Source organism: Glycine max, chromosome 8, assembly GCF_000004515.6.
Source record: "Glycine max cultivar Williams 82 chromosome 8, Glycine_max_v4.0, whole genome shotgun sequence".
Taxonomy (NCBI): Eukaryota; Viridiplantae; Streptophyta; class Magnoliopsida; order Fabales; family Fabaceae; genus Glycine; species Glycine max.
In genome coordinates this window covers 37578106-37593979 of record NC_038244.2, presented here as the reverse complement: position 1 = coordinate 37593979, position 15874 = coordinate 37578106, and the positions used below count along the sequence as shown (strand labels likewise).

General features: G+C 32.8%; 1 protein-coding gene across 1 annotated transcript; it reads left to right on the top strand.

Annotated features, from left to right (window-relative positions):
* The first annotated feature begins 1309 nt into the window (after positions 1 to 1309).
* LOC100780164 (ATP-dependent 6-phosphofructokinase 5, chloroplastic) lies at positions 1310 to 9564 on the top strand. The gene is made up of 13 exons (XM_003530568.5): positions 1310 to 1878; positions 2738 to 2828; positions 3326 to 3399; positions 4955 to 5066; positions 5482 to 5577; positions 5701 to 5802; positions 5929 to 6003; positions 6308 to 6448; positions 6554 to 6670; positions 6752 to 6856; positions 6974 to 7054; positions 8096 to 8224; positions 8988 to 9564. Exons 1-13 carry the CDS (start codon positions 1571 to 1573, stop codon positions 9153 to 9155), a joined length of 1599 nt encoding a protein of 532 aa, XP_003530616.1. The 5' UTR covers positions 1310 to 1570; the 3' UTR covers positions 9156 to 9564.
* The last annotated feature ends 6310 nt before the right edge of the window (positions 9565 to 15874 follow it).

The following is a 15874-nucleotide window of genomic DNA, read 5'->3' as shown; positions in this document are numbered from 1 at the left end:
TAATTAAATATGATTTGATGAGATAAAAATATGTTATATGTAATCCAATAAGATTTTATGAGATATGATTAGTATTTGAGATAAATCACTCATCTATATATATGAGAGAGAAGTTGACATGATAGACACACATGAAATTCACTATTGAGAGAGAGAAAGTAGTATGTTTACCAATTCCGAGTGCATCTATTTTATGAAGTTATTGTTGGTGAGATCGAGGTGGTGTCGAAGAATATGTTGTTAGAGGTCAAGGCGACAAGGAAACACCATCGCAGAAAAACACAATTGATGGCAACAAATGGTGGTTGGTGATTCGGAAAAGGGTTTCAGGTAGAATAATATTGTATGAAAGATGTAGAATTATAAGGGGAGGATCATGTTGATCTAACAATTCAAAGTCATAATCCTTCATAGATCACTTATTAAGGTGGTAAATAGAAAAAAATGTGATTAATATTATATCGAAAAACTAAAATGTCACTTATTTTTAGACTTTTTTTTTTGGCTAAAATATGTTTTTCATTCTTATAAAACCGAAAATGTTTAGATTTTGTCCTTGAAAATTTTAGTATATTTTTCGTCCTCATAAAATAACATTTATTTATTTTTTTCTATAATTTGTGGCAATTTATTTTGCAATTTGTGACAATTCTTAACTTCTAAAAATCCTCCTGTAGGTCTAGATTTACTTGAATATAGCTTCTAACAAAAATTTGACATATTTTAATTTTATGAGGACGAAAAACATGCTAAAAATATATAGGAACGGAATTCAAATATTTCTAATTTTAGGAGAAGGAAAAATATATTTTAGGTTTTTTATGTGACACTTATTATGATAAAAAAAAAAACATGTATCTAAATTAATTTAAGATAAATGACTCATTTGATTTCTCAATGTGTAAATTGGTAATAATTTAATCTTTTAAAAAACAAAAAAAATCTAATTTAGTCATTGATGAAAAAATTATTGACAATTAATTAATGATAATGTGTGAGTATTATAAACTCAATAATATTAATCTTTGATTCATACATATAAAAAATAAAGAATCAATAAAAAAATCTGTTTTTTCATGTTAGAAAGAATCAATCAAAATTCTGTCTTTTCATGTTAGAAATAATCAATCAAAACAGAACAGAACATAATTATGGCTATTCAATAATCAATCAAAATTTTTGTTGGGACAAAATTATACTAGGAACCAAAATGGTAATTCTACCAATGGCATAGAAAAAGATTAATGTCAAACTTTCTCTTTTTTCATGTTAGAAAGAAGAAGTAGACGGCTTTGTAGTTTTCCGACACTTGTCAAGCTCCAGAAACTGTTTGACAACAACAAAAAGTGCACTCACTGTCTGTCCCTTTCTCCTCGGTGTTTCTTAGGTAAAATCCAATCCAACCAACCTCCCTTGTCTCCACCTCTCTTTCCTCGTTCCCTCCGACCGATCCTTAATTACCAATTTACCATTGCTTCCTCCTCCTCCTCCTCCTGCATTTTCAACATCCATCACTCTCTAAAGTCTCAGATTCTTCATTCACAATCTTACACTCGCAACAAAGACTTTGATGGGTTCCACCACGCACGTGATGACCAACACCAACCCTACTCTCCCTCATCTACTACCCTCTTCACGCTCCCACTTCAATTCACGTCTTCTCTCACTGCCACCCACCAGAGTCGCCAATAAAGTTGGTGTCTTTGCCGAGCGTAGCAACAAAAGTAGAAGCACTTCCACCGCCGCCGTCGATTTCAGCGACCCTGATTGGAAAATCAAGTTCCAGGAAGATAGGGAAGCACGTTTCAGACTTCCCCATCTCACTGATATCTTTCCAGATGCTCCTCCGATTCCTTCCACGTTTTGTCTCAAAATGAGGTTCGTTGGTAGGTCTAGTTTCCTTCACCCTTTGTTTGGTACCGCGGAAACAAAACTGGTAAGAGGGGTTTTTTAGTTTTTGTTAAAATGATGCAACTAAAAATGCAACTACACAAGGTTAGTAGCGGAGGGTGGTGTAAGGCACAGACCGGAGTATGGAATTGAGGGAAACGTTGAATAAAATGAAAACATAAGTTTTTTTTATGTCTAAGAATCAAATTTAAGTACCAGAATGTTTACAACAACTCACGGACTGTTTCTGTTTTTAAAATACTAAGCTAGACTTCTAGATGATTAGACACTCTAGATTGTTTCTGTTTTCTGGTTTTTAAAATACTTGTTTTGAAAATAATTTTCAAATTTTAATAGATTTTGGATTTGAAATTGATTGCTGAATAGTGAAAAATTATTTTAGAAAACAATTTTTAAAGCTGTTTAATTTTCACAATACAACTAAAAATGCAACTAAACAAGGTTACCTGGCGGAGGGTGGTGGAAGGCACAGAGGAAAACATGGAATTTGACGGAAACCTTGAACAATGTGAAAACAAAAGAAAATGAGAAAATATCTGCGGCTGTTTCTGTTTTCTTGAAAATAGGTTTTAAAGCTTAACATATTTTAGACAAGAAAATGATTTCTGAGTAGTGCAGTATTGTTATAGAAAACAATTTTTAAAACCAAGAAGTGAGAAAAGAATCAAACAAGCCCTTACTTTCTCTTCTTTTTCTTTTAATTTTGTCTTCAATCAAGGAAAAGAATATGCATCATTGTTAGTATTTTTTTCTCTATTTTCTTTCCTCTCATCTGAACATACTGTTAGGGCTGTGTTGTTTGTTAACGTGTTTTGTCTTGGGACAGAACTCCGATTGATAGAGACTTTCCTGGTCATTATTCTTTGGATGAGGAGTGGCATGGATATATTAATAACAATGACAGAGTGCTTCTTAAGGTATGATGGTTTTTGTTCATCCCTGGAAATTAAATTCGTCAAGAAGTGTTAGATTAATCAACAACTCTTGATAATTTGGGCCTGTATCAATTGAGCTACAGTCTTGTTGGCCTTTTCTTTTTCTGTTTATTTTCTTTGTTCATGATAGTCGGGCTTTTTGTGTTGCTTTCATGTATTTGTGATCTTATTAGCTCTTTATGTACGTGCATGTGATGATATTATGACTACTATTTAGATTAGCATGAATTGAGACCTTAAGTTGTGCTTCCTGGTTAGTTGTTTTGAAAAGTTGTTTCCCTTCGCACACTTGGACCACTTTTACAGTTTATGCATTTTTTATTGTCCTTGCATTGATATGTTGTTGTCTGTTGAGAGTGTATGCAATTGAATTACAGTAAAATGCTCCGTTGGATATTGATTGATGCTTTCATTCAATCAAGTTTAAAAAATAGGAGTTGATGCTGGATGTTAATTTTCTGTTTGCTTTGCTCTTTCAGACAATATACTATTCGTCACCTACATCTGCTGGTGCAGAGTGCATTGATCCTGATTGTACATGGGTGGAACAATGGTAACGCATTTAATTCACAAATTTTAAACTTGAGTATATTCATTGATTAAACAGATTCCAGTCAGTTACATGAGTGTTTGATAGGTTTGTGAATTAAATGCTGGACAGGAGTTGGAAGTGTTCGATAGGTGGCACTGAAAACTTAATCATACTAAAATGTTTCTTTGAAAGTTTCTCTAAAATTAAGAGAAAATTTAGAGCTTTTAGAATTCAATGCCCCTTTCTAGCAGGATATCATGATCATGATTTTGATGGTTAAATCCATATCAATATGCCTGCTGATTACCATTCAATTTACTCTTAACCTGTGATAGTTTCTTGTATGTTTGACTAGAGTTGTATACACTCCTTAATTGTTTAATTTTTCTTTTTTGGTTTGACCAATTGTTCATATTTTAGTATTATTTAGTATTGTCCAGATACAACTATCCCTTATCTCACTAGGAGATGTTAGCTATATACCTATATGAATGAATATGTTCTACTAGGCTCTATGAAAAACCAAAATTTTCTTAACATCTTATATCAAGGTCCTTTTATAATGATGTCTTCTACTGTTTCCTTTGGTCTTATTGGATTATCTTTAATTTGATCCACCTTTTCTCATTTGAGCCACCATTGGTCCTCTTCTTACAAGCCAAACTGACTTAGGCTAGTTTTCATAACCTCCTAAATAGTTGTTTCTCTAAATTTGTCAAAGATACATTCTTAAACCTATTTTTCTTGTACCTAGAGTCATTAACCTACCTCTGCATTATTATTTCTGCTACACTTGTTGCTTTTGTTGGCATCGCATTTCATTGCCCGACATTCACTACCATAGAGCGCAACTGTCCATATAGATATTCAATGGGGTTTTCCTTTGAGTTAGTTGTTCTCCATTCCATTCTCTCAACTTGAATTCCATGTATGGCATCCCCATCAATCTTCCCTTCACTTTGTAATTTATATCTGCAACTTTTGGCTTGATGTGATCTCCACTTTTTGCCTCCAAAACATTGCTGACTGGCATCTTACGGAAATTGCATTCTGAATACTCTGTTTTACTCCAACTTCACCTATAACCTGTTGATTCCACACCAAAGCATAGCTTACTAATGTAAAGATATCTCAAATGAAGTTAATATTGGCAAGGTTGCGTAATCTTTATTATTAATTTATAAAGCTATGTGGTTCTTTTTTCATATGATAACAGGAAATACTTAGATCTGACTGCTTCACAAATGCATTTATCTTGTTTTAGTGTTTAATTTTGCAATGAAAAATAGCACAAATGATATGAATTTGACTGATAGGCACCTGAAAATTTGATACACAATTTGTTAAATCAAATAAAGGTTAAAAAATGTAAAAAATTTGTTGGACATTAGGATGAGAAAATTGCAATCACTTTAACGCTTCTCTAATAACAATTAATTTTTTTTTATTCTGGATTACCAAATAGTTGTTTTACTTCTAGTTTATGGTTTCAATATTTTTAGTACATCTTTGTGTTGTATAGAATGCTGTTTCCTAATATTAACATATATGCTAAGTAGTTCTGAAATCCTTTTAGGGTTCATCGAGCTGGGCCTCGTGAAAAGATATACTTTAAGCCAGAAGAAGTAAAGGCAGCAATTGTTACTTGTGGAGGGCTCTGCCCTGGTCTTAATGATGTCATCAGACAGGTTAGTTTGTGATTAGATTGCCTTTCACAGTTTTAACCTTTTCTTTTGAATATAGTAAGGCCTAGCTGGTGCTCTTGAAGTTAAGGTAGTGAAGATAGTTGTAACATTTTAATTTATATTCCTGACTATATATTACTAATTAATCTTCTCTAAATTTTCTGGGCAATAAAATACTCATGCCTAAGCAATTGACTAATTTGACCTCAAATATATTCTTTGCTTTCATCTTAGTGTGTCTTAAATATGTTATAAGCTTTCCCTCTCCATTGCATTTATGTATAAAATTCCAAGTGCTTTTATATCATATTGTGTAAGATGTTCTTATTTCAACTCCCTTTTGTAAACTTAGTTCTAGTTATTTTTGGTCACTATATTGTTTCTCTGTTTAATGGCTTCAATAATGAATGCCCTGCAGATTGTAATCACCCTTGAAATATATGGTGTAAAAAACATCGTGGGGATTCCTTTTGGTTACCGGGGATTTTCTGACGAAGAATTGACAGAAGTGCCGGTAATCTCATTTTCCCCTCCTTGCTGATTTTGGTGTAACAGATGATTCATCTAAAGGTACAATCTGTAGCACATAAGTTCTTCTTCCTAATGACTCTTAAATATATTGGGCTTTCATTTGCAGCTGTCTAGAAAAGTAGTGCAGAATATTCATCTTTCTGGTGGAAGCCTGTTGGGAGTTTCACGAGGAGGACCTGGAGTCAGTGATATTGCGAACAGTCTGGAGGTGGTTGATTGACCTAATCTATTAACAAACTGATTGATGATTTCACAGACAAGTTTAAGGTTTTTTATGATACAGGTGCTAATTTTTGAGACTGATATTCTCCAATATGAATATTATTGATTACAGAAAAGAGGGATCAACATGCTTTTTGTATTGGGTGGAAATGGCACACATGCTGGTGCCAATGCAATTCACCACGAGGTTGTTAATCCATAAACCTTTTATCACTTAACTGGTTATTTGTGGTCCAGGTTGAGTCAGTAATGTGGAAACTTTTCATTGAAAATTCTGGAAAGTCAATTTTCGAATTGACTTCACTTAATGTGCCTTTTTTGGTTTTTGTATATTTCAGTGTTGACATTAAGCTGCACATTAAATTATTATTTGAAATGTGAATTGTGTGATATTGTAGGTGTTCAGCAATTTTTTGATGGTGTTTTAATTTTTAGGCTTGTCATGCTAATTTGTGGCTCATTTGTGAACTGATATTTCTTTTTTCTTGTAGTGCCGCAAAAGACGGCTGAAGGTATCTGTAATTGGCGTGCCCAAAACTATAGACAATGATATTTTATTGATGGACAAAACTTTTGGCTTTGATACTGCTGTTGAAGAAGCACAAAGAGCAATAAATTCTGCCTACATTGAGGTATATTACTTATTGAGTCATGTTGACTCAGTTCATTGATAGTTTCTTGTCAGTACTGACAGTACATATTAAAATATTTACATTTCTTTCCTTATCTTTTGCTAGGCACATAGTGCATATCATGGAATTGGCGTTGTGAAATTGATGGGCCGTAGCAGTGGATTCATAGCAATGCAAGCATCCCTATCTAGTGGACAGGTTGACATATGCCTGATCCCTGAGGTATATAAGATACAATTTAGTTGGATGGTCTTGTTTTCTTTCATACTGATAAACTTATACCAGTTTTGACATGGTTTGAAGGTACCTTTCAATTTACATGGACCTCAAGGAGTATTGAGTCATCTCAAGTACCTTTTAGAAACAAAGGGATCAGCTGTAGTCTGTGCAGCAGAGGGAGCTGGACAGGTGATTTAGTTGATATAATCAATATCATATTACCAAATTAGCATGATCACCCAAAAACATTACTGAATTTTACTTTCAGACATAGAAACTTGAACTTGCTAACTGATTCTTTTGCAGAATTTACTCCAAAAGACTAATGCTACAGATGCATCAGGAAATGTTGTATTTGGAGACATTGGCGTATATATTCAACAAGAGGTTTGTGTTATGTTTATGGGGCACACAATAATGTAAATGGGTTGATACCTGATGATAGAAAGAGTATATATTTTTTAATTTGTTATACCTGATAAATTTTGAAACAAAGATCAAACATCTAAACTGGCTAAAATTACTACCAAATTAATGTGACACTTGCTCAATCTATGTAGAATATTTAACTTTTAGTTTCTTCACATAATTAACCAATGTGTATTTTAAATTATCAATCTATGACTATGTTTGTGATTTTGGTCTTTGACTGCATCAAAACTATAGCATTATTTTGTAAATATTCATATTCAATTTGAAGCCAATCTCCATCCAGTTAGAAATGAAATCTTTGAAATTGAGGGTCATCCAATCATGCTATTTGCCTATTTGTAAAAGGAGGGAGGTTTTGGGCGTCTTGAAAACAGAACTTTCCACATTTTAAGCCACAAATATGTAAATCTGTTATTCTGTTTATGAAAATAGCAATGTTGACAACTTAATATCTTTACAGTTGTCTGTGACTATGATGGCTGTTTAAGAGTGTTACTATTTTCTGAAAAATCAACTCTTTGATCAAGCATAATAATTTTTGGATAAGTTTCCTTAAAACACGTCTTGTTGTCCAAGCTTTAGAAGTTCCGACATGACATAAAACAGCTTATGATAATGCTTTTTTTCTTTTCTTATACATCCTGTAGACTATGCTTTGGCCAAAATAGAAAGTTTATTCATGAGTTCATTTTGAAATGTTCGAGACAAAATACTTTGAACCTTTCAATATTTTAATTTTTAATAATGTGTGCTCTTGTAAATTTCTGATATTTAGCTGCTTCCCTACTATGTTTCTGTTAACAATAAGTGATTTCAACTGCAATTTTAGGTGTAATGTCTACTGTGTGTTAGTATGGTTTATGCTGCATACGGTACTATGATTGTATTCTATCATGGTGAACAAATATATTGAGTTCTTTTGTAATGTAGATAGCTTCCTTTATTTAGAGTTTTTATTTTACCACATATTTTATGCTGACAACTGTCATATTGCAGACAAAAAAATATTTCAAGGAGATTGGTGTTCATGCTGATGTGAAATATATTGATCCAACGTATATGATCCGTGCAATTCGAGCAAATGCATCAGATGGAATTCTGTGCACTGTACTTGGACAAAATGCTGTTAGTCACTCTCTCTCTGCCCCTTTTTATTGTTGGTTCAATTACAGCAGTTAGTTTTGAATGTGTCTTCTGCAATCTAAATCCCTTGCTGCTAGCCAAAAAGCCAACTTATAGTGGCTTCCCTCTTCCCATGTTAGTGCATATGTAGAATGACAGTTTATTAGTTTGTCAAATTTGTATATCATCAACATTTTAACTGCTAACTCTTTCCAGATATCATGCTAGTGAAGCGTCTATATGGTGTTTTCTGTAGTTTGTGATTATTGGATAACATATGACCATAGAATAAAGGGTTAACTAAGTTTTTAGTTCCTAATCTTTTTCGAAATTAGATTTAGTCCCTAAACTTTTGTTTGACTGGTCAAGGTTCCTCAACTTTTTCCCATTGAGGTTTTTAGTCTTTAAACTTTTGTTTGATTGGTCAAGGTCCCTAAACTTTTAGAAATTTCAGTTTTTAGTTTTCGAACCAAAGTTTGAACCCTTGATTTTTATTTATTTAATGAGATTTCAAGGACTACAAACTGAATTTTTCAAAAGTTCTGGGACTAAACCTTCATGGAAAAATATTGAGGGACCTTGACCGGTCAAACAAAAGTTTAGGAACTAAAAATCGAATTTTGAAAAAGTTTTGGGACTAAAAACTTAACCTTAGAATATAAATACAATTCCTCCAACGTCTAATAGTTACCTGTATGTGTATCTCAGAAGATGTGTATTTCTGTTATTTTCTATCTGATACTGATCCACAGCTTTTGCATTGCAGGTTCATGGTGCGTTTGCAGGATATAGTGGCATTACAGTAGGTTTATGTAACACCCACTATGCCTACTTTCCCATCCCCGAAGTGATATCTCATCCTAGGCTGGTGGACCCCAACAGTCGAATGTGGCATCGTTGCTTAACATCAACAGGTCAACCTGACTTCATCTAATAATTTATCCTTTTTTTTCCAATAAATTCAAGAGGCTTGGAAATTCAGGTTTCCAAAGAGCATATCATAAGAAGCAAGGTTCAAAATACGTCTGGTCAATTTGTATTGAACAGGTATATGTGAAAATAATGCTAAACTAGTGCGACTATTGTAAGATGTAACATTATTTAACCGATGTTAGGGGCCAAATGGCCAAAATTTAATGAGTAAATTAGCTGATTAACTGTCGTGTTTGAAATTCACGCCTTGAATACTGGATTGCACGTTAATAATTGCAGTCCCTGGGGATGAATTTTGTGGCTAAATTGTGCAAAGGTTATTTGCAAAGCATTTTAAGGATATTTTGGCACCCATCATGGTTGGTGCCTCGGTGAAAAGAGACAAATTCAGTAAATTACCCTGACACTCATACCCTGTGTTTGGATCACATTTTGAGCTGGTAATGTAGCTTTTCATAGCTTTTTTGAGATTGCACATAATTTTTCCGCATTTTTAATATTTACAATAACTTTTCTTACAAGACTACACGATATAATGTTTTTCAAATAATTAAAGGGGCTTGGTGTAATATACAATGAGTGCCAATGTAATATTTTTCAAACATTTAAAGGGGCTTAGTGTAGGAATAGAAAAAAAAAAGGATATTGTATGCAACTAAAAAATTAGAGGGTGAGTATAATTTACTCGAAAATCCTGTATTCATTTGTATCCTTCAAACGTGATCAGGCCAACTCACCCAATGACCCAGCAGTTGACTGACCTGACCTAAATACAAAGCAGGTATCTTGGAACTGCCTTTGAGGGATTTATGCTCTCACTTATTCATATCTTATAGGAATTGGCCAGATCCTATCATATCTCGTCATATTCTATCTCATCATATCTTATCTCCAGGAATTAAGAAAATAATATATGATAAAGTTATATTTTAAGAACTACTATATAATCCATGTTGACTTAGGAGCGAGGACAGATTATACAATTGCATGTTCTTGGTAGGCGACCTCAAACCATAGAAGAAACCTATACCGAAATATTTGCTCCCACCGTGGGCCCTGATAAAACTCTTCTGGCAGCTGCTATACTAGCAACCTACGACCACATGGGGAAAATAACGTTCTTCCTTGAGTTTGAGTTGCCCACTTGCCTCCAATCTTGGTTAGCAGTAGCATCTGGTTCATACTTCTGATAATTTCTTCCAATAGAGTTGAAGAAACAAAAACTAAGGCGATCTAGAACGAATCGTCATATCGGATCGGTAAAGGCATTTTTTGGGGACATGCTAGGTGCACCTAGCAACATTGTTGGTGCACCCAGCAATTAGGTGAATGGGTAAAATTGTCCTTGCGTTAAAAAAAATAATTTCTTCTTCCGAAAGAAGGTTCTTCCGGAAACTTTCCGGAAGAACAATTTGTGTTCTACCGGAAGAACCTTTTTCCGGAAGCTTTCCGGAAGAACCTTCTTCCGGTAGAACAATTTATTCTTCCGGAAGAAGGTTCTTCCGGATGAACAATTTGTTCTACCGAAAGAACATTCTTCCGGTAGCTTCTCCGGAAGAAGGTTCTTCCGGTAAAACAAATTGTTCATCCGGAAGAACCTTCTTTCGGAGAAGTTACCGGAAGAACTTCTTCCGGTAACTTCTCCAGAAGAAGGTTCTTCTGATAGAATAAATTGTTCTACCGGAAGAACCTTCTTCCGAAAGAAGGAATTATTTTTTTAATACAAGGGCAATTTTGCCCATTCACCTAATTGCTGGGTGCACCAGCAATGTTGCTGGGTGCACCTAGCATGTCCCCATTTTTTGTTTATAAATTTGGAATGATGGTGAAACTCTTCAGACCTAGAATTTATCTAACTTTGCTATCTCTATCTTATATTTTCTCATTTCTTAAAAAATTTATTTCATCATCCTTTAACTCTTTAATTTTGAGAATTATGCGTATACAATGCAAAGATCAAGAATAAATTGGAAGGTGTTACGGTGTTAATCGTCAGAATGTGTAAAGCGTGATTGAACGAGGGAGAAAAGATAAATCATAAAGAATTTAGAGAGAGAGAATGGATTCTTCACAATGAATCATAGTTGTCTTTATTTGTGTTTGGTTACAATATTTATAGGGCCGCTAAAAAGCCATTTGGTCAGAAAGCTAGTTATGTCACATGTTATTTGTTATTTGTGTTAAATAGTCTACATTGTGTGTTATGCATGTGTCATTCTCTTTACATCAGCACAACTTTACAAAACCCGACCTATTATGTCCAACATTGGGATAATTCCCATAATAGTTGCCCCCAAGTCAGTGTTGCTTTGTGGAAGTGATGTTGGCTTAAGATGGTGAAAGCGAATGTCATTCTTATAGCAATTGCCTCTAAGTCGGTGTTGTTTCTTAGAAGTGACGTCAAATTAAGAGTGTAAAAGTGAATTTAATCCCTATAACAATTGCTCCTAAGTTGGTGCTGCTTTGTAGAAGTAATGTCGACTTAAGAGTGTAAAAACAAATATCGTTCCTATAATAGTTGCCCCTAAGTCGGTATTGCTTCGTAGAAGCAATGCTGACTTAAGATTGAGAAACCGAATGTCATCCCCATAACAGTTGCCCCCAAGTTAGTGTTGCTTCGTAGAAGCAATGATGATTTAAAAGTGTGAAAGCGAATATTGTTCCCATAACAGTTGCTCCCAAACCGGTGTTGCTTCGTAGAAGCAATGTCGAATTAAAAGTGTAAAAGCGAATGTAATCCCCATAACAAAAGGTGCATATATCATTCATATATTTTGATCATTATCAATCTTTGGCAAGAAATTGTTACATCCTTTAAATTACTAAATGTACATTTTTCGTAGTAGTTTTTTTTTTAATTGTGTTTGGATTAGTGGTGAAGACTTTAAAATCAATGTCCTATTATAATTTTCCACCACACTCGATACTAAGCTTTGCTATATCATGTGTTTTTTCAACATAGTCCACTGTTCCATGGTCTATAATTTTAAATTTCTAAATAAACCTTGAGCAGAAAGAACCTCATCTCATGGACCACACATTATGCAAGAGTTACTAAGGATTTAGAGGTTTACCTTTGTAGCATGCTTCAAACAATGGAGAGGTTGCCTTTGATTGCTAAGTGATGAAAGTATGATGCTTTTACTCAATCCACACAACATAACAATCGGAGCAACAATCGGCGTGTCTTATCATCTTGTGTCTTATTTAATTCAATATGTCATTAATTAATTAAATTATATTTTATTAATTAACTGTGTGTCGACTTGATATCTCATCATATTCATGACCTATGAAACATGATCATCAGTCTACTCACACAATAGTCCCAATGCATTATTGTCGTCATAGTTAACAATAATACTTGACTACAAATACTAATTTTAGAACAACATTTCATTGTTCAAAGAATGTCAAAATCAAGTCCCACTTGATTTGTCATTGAATGAATTGTTTATTCTAAGAACATTATTGCACTACAAAACTATTAACATAATAATTGACATTACTCATGTATAAATAAAATATATAAACAAAAATCATGATACAAATGTAGCCTAAAATGGATTGGCCACTAGGGTTCACTCCAGCAATCTCCCACTAGAAATAGTGCCAATCGGTATAAACCGAATACCCATTAATCTAGTGTAAGCATTATGCTTCTACTAAGCAAGGTGTTCCATAAGTAGGTCAACAACATTCTCTAATGTTGGTTGTCTGCATTTCTCTTGAATGAGATGGAAGCATATAAGTATGAGTTTAGATCATTGGTGCGATTTGTTTTCCTTAGCATGCACGATAACTCCATTGTTATTACAACAAAGGTAAATCGAGTCTACGATGCTAGGAACGACTCGAAGTTCAACAATGAACTTCTTGATCCAAACATCCTCCTCAGCTTGCACTAAAGGCATCTATATACTTAGTCTTTCTAGTAGAATCAACGATTGTCCCTTGCCTAGAACTCTTCTAGCTTCCAACGTCACCATTCAGGCAAAACACAAACCCTAATTGTGATTGGGAATCATCCCTATCAGTTTGGAAGCAAGCATTAATGTAACTCTTTACAAAAAGCTCTTCCTCACCTCCATATGTCCAAAATGAATCCTTAGTCCTTCGCTAGCACTTTAGAATATTCTTAACAATGGTTTGATGATCGTTACCAAGATTAGATTGGTATATTCTCATCATACTCAAAGCATATGAGACATCATGGTGTGCATGATAGATCCCATTGCCGAAATATATGGAATCCTACTCATTCGTTGCCTTTCATTTGATGTAGTATAGTAGGGCATTGTCCCTTGGACAAGTATACGCCATCTGATATAAGCAAGAAACCCTTCTTGGAAATAGAAGAGAAAGAAAATGTATGAAAATAGAAGAAAGATAATTAGATAAAAGAGAAATAGAATTGAAATAAAATAGAATGTTAGGTTGGAGAGTTGCATTTAGTTCGCTCAAGATAAAAGAAAATGTATTAGTTTTATTCACTCAATATAAATTCCATCATGTCTACTAAAGAGGATGTTAGTGATTTGGAGGGTTGCATTTAGCTATTGCATTTTCTTTATCACTACCAAACTTGAAGTTTTAAGGTCATTTATTTAAATCTGAATTCAACCTAATCTCTTGTTATAAACTATTATTTATTAAATAAAAATGTTTATTATTTATATATAATAATTAAAAAACTTATACTTAAAAAAGAAAATAAGAAATCAAACCAAATTAAAATGACATGAAACATAACATAAATTTATTTTCAAAATATATTAAATCTACTAACATGTTGGTATGAGTAATATTAAATTAAACTCAGAATTTCTTAAACAATATTTCATATTCAAGTCATATGAATGAAAAAATGTGATTAGAAAATAATATCTTACTAAAAGTGATTAATCAAGTTTTTATCATAAAAATTTAATCATCAACAAAATTAATAAATACTCTACACTAATATAAAGATGAAAAAAATGCATCAAATCTAATTTTTAAGTATAAAGTTATCAAAATCAATCAGAAAATTAAAGCAATGGCAAGTTATAACTTATAGCTCCCCTACCTACTTAACTACTTAATAATAACATACCCCACGGACTGAAAACATCTTCATGTTATCTATGATATTTTTGACATTTTTCAGGCATTGGCGAAACTCCCATCTCTCTCCTTGGATCTCGCGTTTGCTTGTGATCGAATATCTACTATAGTACTATGATCATGAATCATGAATCCAAGCATAAGACTACTAATATCATATGGCTAGCTTTACATCTTAAAATATATCCATACCAACACCTAGCACTAATTAAAACTGTGGTCACTATATTCACTCAAAGCTTGGTCAGTCCCGCGCTGTGGCGCCACTTATCACTGTTTTGGTTCCACAACTAACACTGTCAGAAATACACGTGCATAGAGGCACTTAGATGCGACACCACAAAGCTGACACATGCATAAAGCTCAGCGAGTTATTCTTCTTACTTCATGATGCCTCACTTGTTGATAATTATTAATTATTTATCGAATAATTTAGCTCTAGGTTTAATTATAATTATAATCTTTTAATTTAATTTCTAAATTTAATTTTTTCCTCTTATTATTAAAACATTCAATTAAATTCTATAATTTTAAAAGTAATTCAATTAGGTTCTTTTTTTAAAATATTTTAATTAGATCCTTATTTTTTAATATGAGTTCAATTTGGTTTCATTATAAATCAAATTCAGTTCTAAATTTAATTTTTTCCTCTTATTATTAAAACGTTCAATTAGATGTAATTCAATTAGGTCCTTTTTTTAAAAATGTTTTAATTAGATCTCTTATTTTTTAAGATGAGTTCAGTTTTATTTTTCAAAATTTTTGAAGCAAATAAAAGAAAAATAGGATTAAATTAAACTAATTTTAAAAATAAAGGATCTAATTGATTCTTATAAAAATAAATGGATGATATTGAATATTTTTAAAAATTAGAAAACTTAAGTAAATCTTATAATAATAAGATCATCAAATTGACTTAAAAAATAAATTAAAGAACTAAAATAATAATCGAACCTTAGAAAGAGAATTGTCTGCCATAACTTATTTAGTTCGTCTCATATGCAATGCATATCCGGGTTTATATCTATTATCGGGATCCATTATATATAAATATGTACTTTCGGTGCTTATCAGTTTTATGGGTTAGGTATATTAATCCAATTGAACATGCTTGGTTGTTTTAAATCAGTCAATATAAATTATTTTATTATGTTGTTTTTCGTAACGTTGTACCAGTAAGTTTTGCCTCGGTTAACAGCTTGAAAAGTTGTGCCAATCAGTTTTTTCTTCTCTTATATGACTGCAGTGTTTAATCATAATTGTATATCATTAGATCACATTCAAAACTTTCTAATTTTGTGGATCTCTTAAAAAGTTTCACAACAAAAATTGATTTATAATGTTTTTTAAGTGATTTTATATTGGAGGGTGCAACCAATCTATTTGTATGGGACACAAGCGGTACAATTAAACGTCCCTTACAAGTGACGTTTCCTAAGTTAGAACCTTTTTCTTGTACAAGGTATCATTAAGGAATATTTTAATAATTTTAAAAAATATATACAAGAGAATATAATTTTTTTTTAGTAACAGAGAATCATACTGCAGAGTTCAAAAAATACACGTGGTAAGCTATGTAATACTTTGTTACATACATCAATCTTCCATGTTAGT